The sequence below is a fragment of the Pipistrellus kuhlii genome, unplaced genomic scaffold, assembly GCF_014108245.1.
Source record: "Pipistrellus kuhlii isolate mPipKuh1 unplaced genomic scaffold, mPipKuh1.p scaffold_m20_p_3, whole genome shotgun sequence".
NCBI lineage: Eukaryota > Metazoa > Chordata > Mammalia > Chiroptera > Vespertilionidae > Pipistrellus > Pipistrellus kuhlii.
This window is the reverse complement of record NW_023425529.1, coordinates 34,834,194-34,846,915: the sequence shown is the minus strand read 5'-3', so window position 1 is coordinate 34,846,915 and position 12,722 is coordinate 34,834,194. Positions and strand designations below refer to the sequence as shown.

The following is a 12,722-nucleotide window of genomic DNA, read 5'->3' as shown; positions in this document are numbered from 1 at the left end:
TGCAGAGTAATCAATAAGAGGGGAAACATCAAAGCTGGTCATGTGCTGAATCCTATAGTTTGTATGGCCTGGCTGGAGCCCAGGCACCTGGGAAGAAATGGCAAGAAACGATGGACAAGATGAAAGTGGGTGAAATTGCATTTTAATAAGGAACCGGATCTTCACCCTGCAGGCCATGGAACCCTGTTGCAGGATTGAAATGGGAGAGAAACCTGAAAAAGTTAGATTTAAGGAAATATAGAGGATGGAGGGGAGGGAGAAGAAGCAGGGGGACTCATCAGAAGACTGTTGGGAGAGTTCAGGTGAAAGGTGGCAAGTTCAGGTCAGAGTTCAGGTGAAAAAAAGGATAAGAATAGTGAGTAGAGGAGCTGCCCACACTGTGAGATAGACTTGCTGTTGTTGTGCTATTTAAATATGAGTGATCTCACATGCTCAGGTCTTCAAATTGTGAGACACAAAAGGACAGCAGGTTTGACAGGAAAGTCAAAGATTGAGCTTTAGCTGTGTTGAGTGTGAGGTGCTGGTGAAACATCCATAAAATAGGGCCTCTGGAAATACGGGTCTGGCCCTTATGGAAGAGAAACAAACTGGAGAAATGGGTCACGTGGTCTCAGTGTATGGATGATAGTGAGGGTCATGTGAGGTCAGTGTTTCCCATAAAAGTGTACAGAGCGATGAAGGGTTGCCCAGAACAGAACCAAAGGAGAAAGAACCAAGTGGAGAAAGGAAATACTAAGATGCGGCCAGTGGAGAGACCATAGAGGAAGTAGTGTCAAGGGGTGAGAAGATTTTAGTGGAGAGGAAAAGATTTTAGGGAATTTTCATCACAGAATGATAAACTAAGATTCGGAAAGAAAAGTGCCCAGAGTTAACAGGGAGAAGATCCTACAGTCTCTGTGAGGGAGCTTCAGGAGATGGTGAAGCATGACTTGCTTCATGAGCCAATAGATCCCTGCTTTAAACATATATATATATATATATATATATATATATATATATATATATATAAAATTTATTTCAGAGATGGGGGGTAGAGAGAGATAGAGACAGAGAGAAAAACATCAGTGATGGAAGAGAAGTGATGGAAGAGATTGGCTGCCTCCTGCACTCCCCACACTTGGGATTGAGCCCGCAACCTGGACTGATAATCAAACTGGGACCTCCTGGTTCATAGGTTGATGCTCAACCACTGAGCCACGCTGGCTGGATGATCCCCTACTTTTTAATTTCCAACCACTTCAGTCCCCCAGAATTTTTTTTTTTTTCATAATTATCAGGAGTTCTCTATTTACACAGTCCAGATGGAGAAAGGGAGTCACTTGCCATCTACACTCTGGCTGAGAGAGAGGGCAGGTGTCCCGGTGTTCTTCACAGTGCTCGTGTAGAGATCGGGTCCATAGGTGGCAACAAGCAAGGCAGGCTGTCCCCAGGAAGGGCGTCCTCTGGTAGACTGGATTCCAAGTTCCCTGCTGCAGGCAGCAGAACAGTCAGGAGTGAGGGGGGGGAGTGAAGAGTAAGGGAGTTTGGAAGAGCTGTCACAGGAAACAGTGACATCACTGAAGCAGAAGGAATGTGTGAGTGAACACAGGTGCCCGCCGAGAATGAACGTGAACCTGTGGCCACGTTGTATAAAGCAGAGGCTCCATTGGCTCTGGCTGCCTAAGGCCAGTCATGCCTCACCTCCAGTGCACGGATCATCCTGACCTGCGCTGGCCACCACTGATCTTCTGAAATCCAGGCCACAGCAGAGACAGGCATTGTAAAGACCACACACTGTTCCTGATGCTCCATGTCATTAGGTTTAATGAGACACAATTGAAAACAAGTGGACCGCTTCCTAGAGAGCCGAGTTCATACTCGACTTCACAGAGCAGAAATTAAAACGGTTCTGAATTAACCCAAATCAATGCCTAAAGGATTTTTCTCAGGAGAAAGAAGAAGGCACATTCGGTTGACGTCCTGGGTGCCACGTGAAACATGTAAACGATCAATTAAAGGAAAACAGGCCCCCCTTCCTCGGCCTTAGACACTGAGCTGCCTTTCATTGGAAAGCATTTTAAAATTCTTGAACCAGTTCTTTTTTCTTAATATGGAAATACTTATGTTCCTCTCTTTTTGAAAAGAAAAGACGGAGATGGAGAAGTGAAGTCTTTCCTCCCTTCAGCCAGCAAGTTGGCTTTGTTCTGATTGTAGTTATGTCTGGATGAGGTGTTTTCACGTCTCCTGTTGGGGTTTCTAGATGCTGTGCATTCCGTTCCCCCAGCAGTGTCATCCTACAGAAGAGCAGCAGCGGTGGCTGTGTAATCTCCCCCAGGGAGGTATCCACATCCGAGAGCAGCATTGTGGGGCCTGGGCACAGTTACGTACCCAGATTCTCTCCACACGTTGTGATGTCCTTGTGCTCCGAGATCCTGCGGGATGTGATTGAAGAGAGGGGCCGCTCCTTCTGGGGTGCTTCTGTGTGGGCTTTCAGGAAATGGGCCTGTGCAGCTTACGTCTCTGAAAGTGAATTATCAAAATCACTGAGCAGTTCCATTCGGGTTGTGAGTGGAAGATTTACAAACGGGAGCTTTAGCCTCCGGCAATTTAAAACCCTAGCTCCATCCCAAAGACCCTCCGACACTGAGTTTTACCTTCTTTGTATTTCATCCTAAAAATGACTCGGCTCTTCACCCCACCAGCCCCCAAAATTATTTTCTTTAAAAGGGCAAAACGAAACAGGCTTATGAACCTATAGTAATGCCTTGAATTAGGGGTGTCGAACTCAATCAGAGAAGGGGCCAAAATCTAAAATCCAGCCTAAATCGCGGGCCGAATGGTTTACTGAACAGTCATAAACTGTCATTGTGATGGAAACGCAGCGGAGTGCAGTGATGACAGCGCGGTGCGGGCCACATTGCAAGGCCTGGCGGGACGGATTTGGCCCTCGGGCCTTGTGTTTGACACATGTGCCTTGAATTATAGAACTCAGGTATTTCGCTTCTGTGATAAACCTGTTCTGGGGAATCTGGCCTACCGTGGGTGCTGCAGAGAGGGAGCTGGCACATGTGCCTTTTCTCTTGGGTCCCCGAAGTCTGTGTTGCTAGCCAGCCAGTAAAGAACACTGTGACCTTGGCGATAGAGCTGTGCACAGAGCAAGGAGGAGGGCATCTCATCCCTGTTCTACATATTGATCCGTTTGAAATGTAAAATAGTTTGTATTGATAGGGTAGAATCCCCACTGTATGTAATTCTTTCAGCAATTCCTTTTATAAAGCCTAGTGCCTTTGTAAATGCCTTATTAATTTCTTTTGTAAATTTTGAGTTTCTTAAAACAGACCACACCAATCATTTCTGCCCTTGAAGTGAGAGTAATATTTGAAAGATATTACAATGTTATTCTATGCTTTACAGTTTGTGTTTGTGGGAATTTAGAGTTAAGAGTGCATGCATTTCTGTCATTCCTGTCATGCAGCATCTGGCAACCATTGGGGTGGGGGAGGGGAGGTTCCCCCAGGATCATGGGTGGAAAACTTGAAGTCCAGAAACCGGGACTCACCCCAAATCCTATGGTAGAAGGAGAATAAAAGGAGAGAAATAACACCAGTCTGCTTTTCTCAAAAATAGTTTTAATGTGTGCCTCAAACATTTTAGGAACATTGATTTGGCACCAATATATTTAAATTCTCAGCTTTATATTTAGCAAACCTTGCATAAATTCATTAGGTCATGTTCAAGAACACCTTAAAGAGCAAATCATGAATAAAAAATAGCCACTTCTAGAAGTTTTCCTTCCTTTAATGTCATTTGCTAAAGCCACAGTTGTGATAGGTGCTCTCTGTAAAAGGTCAATTAGCAGATTACTCAGGATAGTTAACGTTTTGTGTTAACCTTCTAAATGTCAAGTCGAAGTTAGAAATGTTGATACGTTTGGGGAAATTTTGCCATAAAATCCTCTATATGATGAAAAAAACAATTCTAGGTCACAGATGAGGGTTGGAACACCACTTCCCAAACAGTGGTCCACTCCCTGGGTTGGCAAGGATTTGAACACTTTTTATTTTTATTTCTTTATTTTTATATATTTTATTGATTTCTCATAGAAAGGAAAGGAGAAAGAGAGTTAGAAACATCGATGAGAGAGAATTATCCATCAGCTGCCTCCTGCACACCTTCCCCCTACCCCCCACCATTGGGGATGTGCTCACAACCCAGGTACATGCCCTTGACCAGAATTGAACCCGAGACTTTTCAGTCCACAGGCCGACACTCTATTCACTGAGCCAAATCGGTTTCGGCTTGAACACTTTTTTAATATTTGACCTCTTCAGTGAGTGACCCCTATGAACCAGTACGGAGGGGTAGTGTGGAGTAGTAGGAAGGACAGCTTTTCGCACTTTTTTAATATGGGAAAGGCTTGAGCCTACACATAAGCTCCGGGGTAAGTCCTGAGAGAGGTTTTAGGATAGAAAGAGAAGGAAATAGCCAGTGGGAGGAGGCACTGGTCCTGGTGAGGCCAGAGGGACTGAGATGAAAAGCCATGGCAGAGGGATAGTCGTCGAGTACCTTTCTCAGAGCCTGGAGGAAAATAGGTGAGTGTAAACGACCTTTGTTCACGTCTGAATTGGAAGTGGAAATATATATTGGAAAAACGTATTTTCAATTTTAAAAAAAAAGATGTGTTACATGATGGAAACAAGAGAAATAAGTGCTTTGGTATAATTTGGAACCAGTTGGCCTGGCTGAAGATGGACCAGTCCATACTTTGGTAACAAATCTCAGTGGCTTAGAAAAGCATAGTTTATTTGCTGCAAGGTGACAGGTTCTTCTGCAGCCAGTGTCTCAGACCCAAGTCTCTCCCATCTCAAAGCGGGTTCCCAAGGTGCTGCAGGAGATGGGGTAGAGATGGGAGAGGCCTCATCACGTGTCACTTCGCCCAAGCCAGTGTGATGGACCCAGACTGTGCAGAGTGGAAAATGCGGGGAGCACCAGTCATCTCTGCTAACACGGGTGTGTCTTTTCATCTTACAGTTACTGCAATGAGTGTATGTTGGACCCAGATTGCGGATTCTGCTACAGGATGAACAAATCCACCATCATTGACTCCTCCTGTGTTCCAGTGAATAAAGCATTGACAAGTGAGGCAGCCTGGGGCAGGTATGTCACTCCTTACACACGGTGAGAATACACGGCAACATGTCACAAGGAGGCCTGTTTTTAAGCTTACAGAGTGACGGCGCTTACCTTCCAGAACTGCATTTCTTTTAAGCTGGTCTTTTTTTTTCTAAACAGTCTTTCTTTAAAACTGATCTTTATAACTTCAGAGTGTCCCCCCAAAAATGTAGACACACTGTAAATGGCTATAAAGTCAGTGTTTATTAACATACAGTTCATTTTCAAAATTTAAAAGAATCTACAGAAATTGGTACTTTTTTGTCAGTGCCGGTTTTCAGACTGATGACTGTTCTGGTCCAGGCGCTGCTGATAACACAAAGCAGTGGAATAGCAAACATCAAGAATCGTTTCATTTGGTATCTGTGTGCCTGCAATTCGCCGACTGTTGTTGTTTCTCACTGTAAACTTTACCTCTTATGTATCCCCATACAAAAAAATAATAAAGCTTACTGGTACTTGAGGATAAATTTACTGTGTTCAAAGCTTGGTTTGGCTTCATCCATTGTTTCAAATCAGTTAAATCTGAAAAGGAGCGAAAAGTGAGTGAGTTGGCTGCTAAGGGATGTGTACATTTTTGGGATAGCCTATACATCACTTTGCGGCAGATACTCTTGAGCGTGGGTGCAAAACACTGCAGCAGCATGTTTCACAAACTCAGAATAGAAGGCACTCCCACCTGGGCTTCAGGAGCCCAGATCTCAGACCCACCGCTGCCCTCCGAGAGCAGAGCTTGGACCTTGAGGCAGAGATCCTGTGTATTGTCAAGGCAGTTTTTCCCATTGCATATTTTTTAACTACCCCAATCATTTTCAGACCCTGTACTTACGTGAAAGACAGAAGATTGTCAAGTTAAAATGAATTAATGTCGCTTTAAATTCTTCCATGGAACTCTTATTATCTTGGAGTACTTTCCTGAAAGTACTTAATGAAATTTAGAAAAATTAGGATAAAAGTTGGTGGTCACTGGCATGTAACCAGTCTGGGAAGCTAACAATCCTTTTCTTCCTTTCTTTCTTTCTTTCTTTCTTTCTTTCTTTCTTTCTTTCTTTCTTTCTTTCTTTCTTTCTTTCTTTCTTTCTTTCTTTTCTTTCTTTTCTTTCTTTTCTTTCTTTTCTTTCCTTTTCCTTCCTTCCTTCCTTCCTTCCTTCCTTCCTTCCTTCCTTCCTTCCTTCCTTCCTTCCTTCCTTCCTTCCTTCCTTCCTTCCTTCCTTCCTTTCTTTCTTTCTTTCTTTCTTTCTTTCTTTCTAAATATGTTTTTATTGATTTCAGAGACAGGAAGTTAGAGGAAGAGAGAGAATAGAAACATAAAGGATGAGAGAATCGTCGATCAGCTGTCTCCTGTAAGCCCCCTACTGGGGATCGAGCTCACAACCCAGGCAAGAGCCTTGACCAGGAATGGAACTGTGACCTCCTGGTTCTTGGGTCAATGCTCAACCACTGAGCCACACAGGCGGGGCTCAATATTTCTCTTTTTTACAGATCACATTGGTTTGTAGTAGGCAAATAAATGAAATATTTGTATACAACAAATAATCTCCACATCACCTCCATGGTCATAGAAAGCATATAAATATTCTTCAACATGGCTTTAACCTCTTTTGCGTTTTAAATTGTGGTAAAGAGAATAATATGTCCTCATCCTATCTGCCTCATAGTACTGATGGAGGTAATGAAATCTGTAATGAAGTACTTGTATCTCCTAGAAGCTATAAAGTACAATGTGTCATTATTAATCATTACACTGTTACCATTAATCATTTTATAAGAGAATTACTCCAAGAAGTAGAAGTGAATTATATGGCAGAGAATGAAAATCCAGACCAAATTTTAAATACACTAATTACAAAGAAATATGTTAAAAAAAAAAAAAAAATTATTCAATTATTTAAAATCAAAGCTTTAAAAGAGCTCCTTTTAGAAACACTCAGCATATAATTTGCATCAGCCAAGCTTCATTAGGGGATTAATTGAGTGAATATTTCTGGATGTAATAGTTTTTAATTTTAACGCTATGATTCTTTTTCAGTAGAAAAAACCTGAAAGTTACTAGTCTAGAATTACGACCGTATTATGAAATCTGTGCACGTAGTTTCCTGTATTTCATAGAATTCACTTCTAAACGTAGAGAAATGTTGACCACTGGAAAGCGAACACTAAAATTAGACATTTCTCTTACTCTCAGAAGGTCTAGAGGTCAGAGGCTTTAAAATAGAGATTTTGTTGTTATTTTTTTGCAAATAACAAAGTATATAACACTTTAGTAGAAATACATATTTTTTGTTTCAGTATCTCTCTAGCATTTTATTTATATTTTGAACTATTATTCCTTGAGTGCACACACTACTAATAAAAAGTGAGGCACAGATAATACCTAAGCAGGAAAAATACAAATAACTAAATGCATTATGTAAAGAACTTTTATGTTTATAGAATCATTTTAGAAAAATCTCAAACTCTTTACTACAAAAATAAAAAATAAAAATAGATTGTCTTTGCTAGAAGAAAACTAAAAAGGCAGGCTATGTTCACCATGAAAAAGTTTTAAGTCGAGACTGGTTTGGCTCAGTGGATAGAGCGTCGGCCTGCAGACTGAAAGGTCCCAGGTTCGATTCCAGTCAAGGGCATGTACCGTGGTTGCAGGCACATCCCCAGTAGGAGGTGTGCAGGAGGCAGCTGATCGATGTCTCTCTCTCATCGATGTTTCTAACTCTCTATCCTTCTCCTTTCTTCTCTGTAAAAAATCAATAAAATATATTTTTTAAAAAAGTTTTAAGATAGAATATCTATTTGTAGTTAAATAGCGTTTACTATATTTTCCTTTATTAGTTGGTTGATGGGTTTTATGCAAGTATCTAGAATGGAATTTTTAGGGGAAAATATACCATTACCTTGGATTTACATCTGAAATATGCGATTTATAGATATTTCAGGGTCAAGTATTAAGACAGTTCATAGTCATATAGCCTGACGTTAACTGTAGCTGTTTCCTGGAAAGACACCAGGTAGAATGGTAATACCATACATTCATGATGGAAATGGTATTGTGATTTTCATAAACTCTGAATTGTTTTAACATAATGAAAACCATTTGCCTGTGTAATCAATTATATCTATGTTGTTGCATTTCAGTAAATTTTTAAAAAATCATTTAACTCTCCAAAGAAGATACGCATATGGTCAACAAGCACAAGTAAAACTGCTTAACATTGCTAATCATTAGGGAAATGCAAATTAAAACTACAATGAGATAACATCTCATACCCAGTAGGATGGCTGCTGTCACACACAAAAAAATTAAAAAAAAAATGAAATGAAAACTGTGGAGGATGTAGACAAATTAGAAAGTCTGTTTACTGTTGATGGGATTATAAAATGGTACAGCCACTACAAGTACACAGGATGGCAGTTTCATAAAATCTTACAATTTATGACATGTAAAATCTTACAATTACATATCACCCAGCAATTCCATTCTGGGTAAATATCCACAAGAATGAAAAACAAGGTTTTAAAGAGACATTGGAATACCCATGTTCACAGCAGCCCTATTGACAGTAGACGAAAGATGGAAGCAACCCTGTTACTCAATGGGTGAATGGATAAACAAACTGTGGTTTTACATATAATGACATATTCAGACTTAAAGGAAATAAATCTGGCACATACTACATCATGGGGGAACCTTGAAGATAAAATGATAAGTAAAATAAGCCAGTTACAAAATGACAAATACCCTAAGACTTCACCAGCGTGAGGTGCCTAGAGTAGTCAAATTCACAGAGACAGAAGGAAGGGTGCTGGGTTTGGGGAATGTAGGGAGTTGTTTAGTGGGTATGAAGTTTGTTTTGCAAAATGAATTTAGCTTTAGAGATTGCTTGCTCTCCATTGTGAATATACTTAACACTACAGAACTGTACACTTAAATTTTTTAAATGGTTAGTGAGGATGGTAAATTTTGTGTTCTATGAATTTCACCACAATTAAAAATTGAAAGGGAAGCACACTTAAAAAGAATCTGGCATGCTTCTAGAAGATACAACACGGTGAGCTGATGGAAAATCTGCTCCTGCCTGTCACCCCATTTGTCCTGAATACATACCATGCAAAAACAGGTTTAGTTGGGAAATTAGAAAGAAACCTTAATGGGTTAAGAAGTCATAATAGAAAACAGAACATTAAAATCAATAACTGGAAAGAATCGCACAAAGTTAGAACTAGAGCTGAGTTGGCCTGTAGAGTAAGCAGAGAATGGAAATTAAAATGAGAAGAAAAAACAACAATACAAAGCAAAGAAATACTAGAGAGAATCAAAAAAACTCAAGTTGTTTTCCTGGAGAAGATCGATATAACGGAGAAACCTCTGATGGTACTCTTTGAAGAAGAGAGAGAAGGCACAGATAAACAGTATTTTGAATAGAAGAAAAGCATGTGGGGTCAGATAGTAAAGAAATTAAAAATAATAGGAGAATACTATTAATAATGTTGTGATGTATTTGAAAAGAGATTAAATGGATCATTTTATAGAAAAAAAAACTTTCTAAAAGCTGTTCAGCACCTCTGTGAAGTACGATTTTCACCCCCATTATACAGATGAAGACAGCGATGCATAGAGGATCCAAATGACATTCTCAAAGTCAAAGAGCCAGTAAGTCCACCAGTTTTAGGGGAACAACAGTTGGGTAACAGAAAGGTACACATTTGAGAATCGGGTCATTTCAAATTTGAACTTTCAATTGTCTTGTAAGTGGCGCTAGGACAAGAGCCTCTCTGAGCCCCATCCCTCATCTATAAAAGGGCAATGATATTATTGATGTATTGAACAATCTTTTTTATGAAGACTAGATAAGAATGTATCTTAAGACTCCTGTAAAAATGTAATGGCCGGGCAAATGGACGCATGACATATCCTGTAGGAATTGCTGTTTTTTTTAGATTTGTCAAGAAGACATTTCCTAGATTAGAATAAGCACTTCCTGCCAGACAAGTGCATTAGAACATGTTCTCCTGATCTTGTGTGTTTTCACCCACCTCCACGAGGCCCATATGGCTCTCCGGACACACAGACTCATAAATAATCTATTCTAGAACTTCAAACATCCTGACTCTAAAAGTATTGTTAATGAGGGCTACTTTCTTAATGTGCTGACTCAGTATTTGTTTCCTATAATGCAACAGTTCTGCTCTGTAATTAGACTCACTAAAATAGCTAGATAGACTCCCTACTTGGCAGTTCATTGTTCTGACTCGCACTGAATGCCTGTGTTTGTTGTGTTCATTCAGCAGCGCTATTTTTCTCAAAGCTGCACTCTCATACAGCACCACCCTATTCTCCCAGCATCGCACCCCTTTCCCTTATACTCATCAACCCCTTGTGCTCACCCTATAATACTCGATACAATTTCCTACCTCTGTGCCTTCCTTGTGCTTTGCTTCTACCTAGAATTTACCCCCCTCCTCCCCCTTTTCATCTCTGCCTGAATTATGCTTTTTTTTTTTTTTGCACAGTTCAGCTGTCACTTTTCCTTTGCTGTCTCTCTGATTGACCCCAAGAAAGAATGCCTCCAGCACTTTCCTGTACAGCTTACATGATAATTATACTGTCTTATATGATAGCAGTTTGGGTAAGGAAGTATCTTCTCTTCTAAATGATAAGTCCCAGTGTCTATACACTGCACTATTCTTAATTCATTGCAGCCTTATACATATCAGGCATTCAGTCAATAATTTTTAAATGTCAAAGTAGAAAAGGCTGCCATCACTGGAAAATATGGACAGGTTTGTACGTACCAGTTTTAAATGAGAAGATATGGTGTTCTTCCCATCATTTCAGTGTATCTTCCACATTTTCAGGAGAGGAAACCTTTAAAAGAAAAACGAGAGTGATGCAATTTTAATTAACCATGTTAATGTTTACATGGTACTACTTAAAACACTAAAAAATATATAAATAAGTAAAACTTAACCATGCACGTGAAGTATGTATACTGTATATTGTTGGAGTTGTACTACGTGAAAAATACTTTTTAAAAATTGTTAGAAGAAATATTCACATTTCCTCAAAACATTCACTGGTATACCAGGGAAGCTATTGTATATCTATGGTGATGGTATAAGATTAGGTATATTGTGAAAGTAGGCCAAATAGTGAAAATGGGGTTAACCCCCATCACCTTTTCTTCCCCCCCCCCCAACATATATGTCAATTTTACATTTAGAAAAGATACTTTATCATTAACAAATTATATCAGTATCTTAACATTCATGTACAGGATTGATATTTTAATCAGTTATTTATGTTAGGGATTTAAAATGCTCAAGTTCTGCTTCTACATTAACAATATAGTTTAAAATTAATATTTGCTGCCGAAACTGGTTTGGCTCAATGGATAGAGCATCGGCTTGGGGACTGAAAGGTCCTGGGTTCGATTCCGGTCAAGGGCATGTACCTTTGTTGCGGGCATATCCCCAGTAGGGGGTGTGCAAGAGGCAGCTGATCGATGACTCTCTCTCATCGATGTTTCTAACTCTCTATCTCTCTCCCTTCCTCTCTGTACAAAATCAATAAAAAATATATTAAAAAAAAAAAGTATGTCTTTAAAAAATAATAATAAAATAAATAAAATAAAATAAAATTAATATTTGCTGCTAGCATACATGTCATAGAGGGAAAATAAGAGAGAATATTTTAATCTATTTGTTTTTTGTGTTTCTACTTGAATAGAAGTCACTATGCTTGATCAACCCATTAAGCTCTGTAGCTGGATACTGTGTACGTGTAGGGCTTTTACAGAGAGGAAAGGAGAGGGCTAGAGAGTCAGAAACATTGATGAGAATGAAACATCGATCAGCTACCTCCTGCACAACCTCCCACTGGGGATGTGCCTGCAACCAAAGTGCATACCCTTAACCAGAATCGAACCTGGGACCCTTCAGTCTGCAGGCTGACACTCTATCCACTGAGCCAAACCGGTTAGGGAGTAATTTCAGTATTTTAAGTTTAAATAATTTTATCCTAAGTAATTTCAGAGTCTGCATGCCTCTGGGCTCTCCTTTATCAAAGCCAGTAACTTAGACCTTGTTGGGTTCCAGTGAATGTCTGTATTGCAGACTCTCTTGTTATTTATTTACACTGTAAAGTATACAAGTCAGAAAAGCAAAAGTTCTCTGAATAATTTATCTTCCTCTTTTGTGTTAGTTTCTTCCATTTCTTAGCTGATATTTAATTATAATGCTAAATTAATGCATTTTAACAGTTTTCTCCAAGTAGTAATATTCATAATGTATTTGACTACCCTTCTTCTTAGTTCATAACCTTACATGTCTAGTCAGTCCCTGTTCCTTTTACATTTAAAAAATATTCATCAGTTCATGCTTCTCCAAAAAGTAGTCTGGACATTTTTTTCTCATTAGACAAGACTCTAAGACTTTTAGGATAAGGATAAGGACCACGACTTGAACTGCATCCTTTGGTGAGTATAAAGTAACAGTGGCAAGTTTTGGTTCATCTAATAATGGTGCAGTTAAGCAACAGGTGTGGTACCACAAAGGTGAATTCTGGGAGGTGGGGA

The 12,722-nt window shown here is 39.6% G+C and overlaps 1 protein-coding gene across 1 annotated transcript in view; it reads left to right on the top strand.

Annotated features, from left to right (window-relative positions):
* Positions 1-12,722, top strand: part of SLC2A13 (solute carrier family 2 member 13) — a 266,636-nt gene that overhangs the window by 215,607 nt on the left and 38,307 nt on the right. Inside the window, exon 7 of the mRNA XM_036456553.2 lies at positions 5,011-5,136. Coding sequence (XP_036312446.1) covers positions 5,011-5,136 — 126 coding nt within the window. The remainder of the gene's footprint in view (positions 1-5,010; positions 5,137-12,722) is intronic.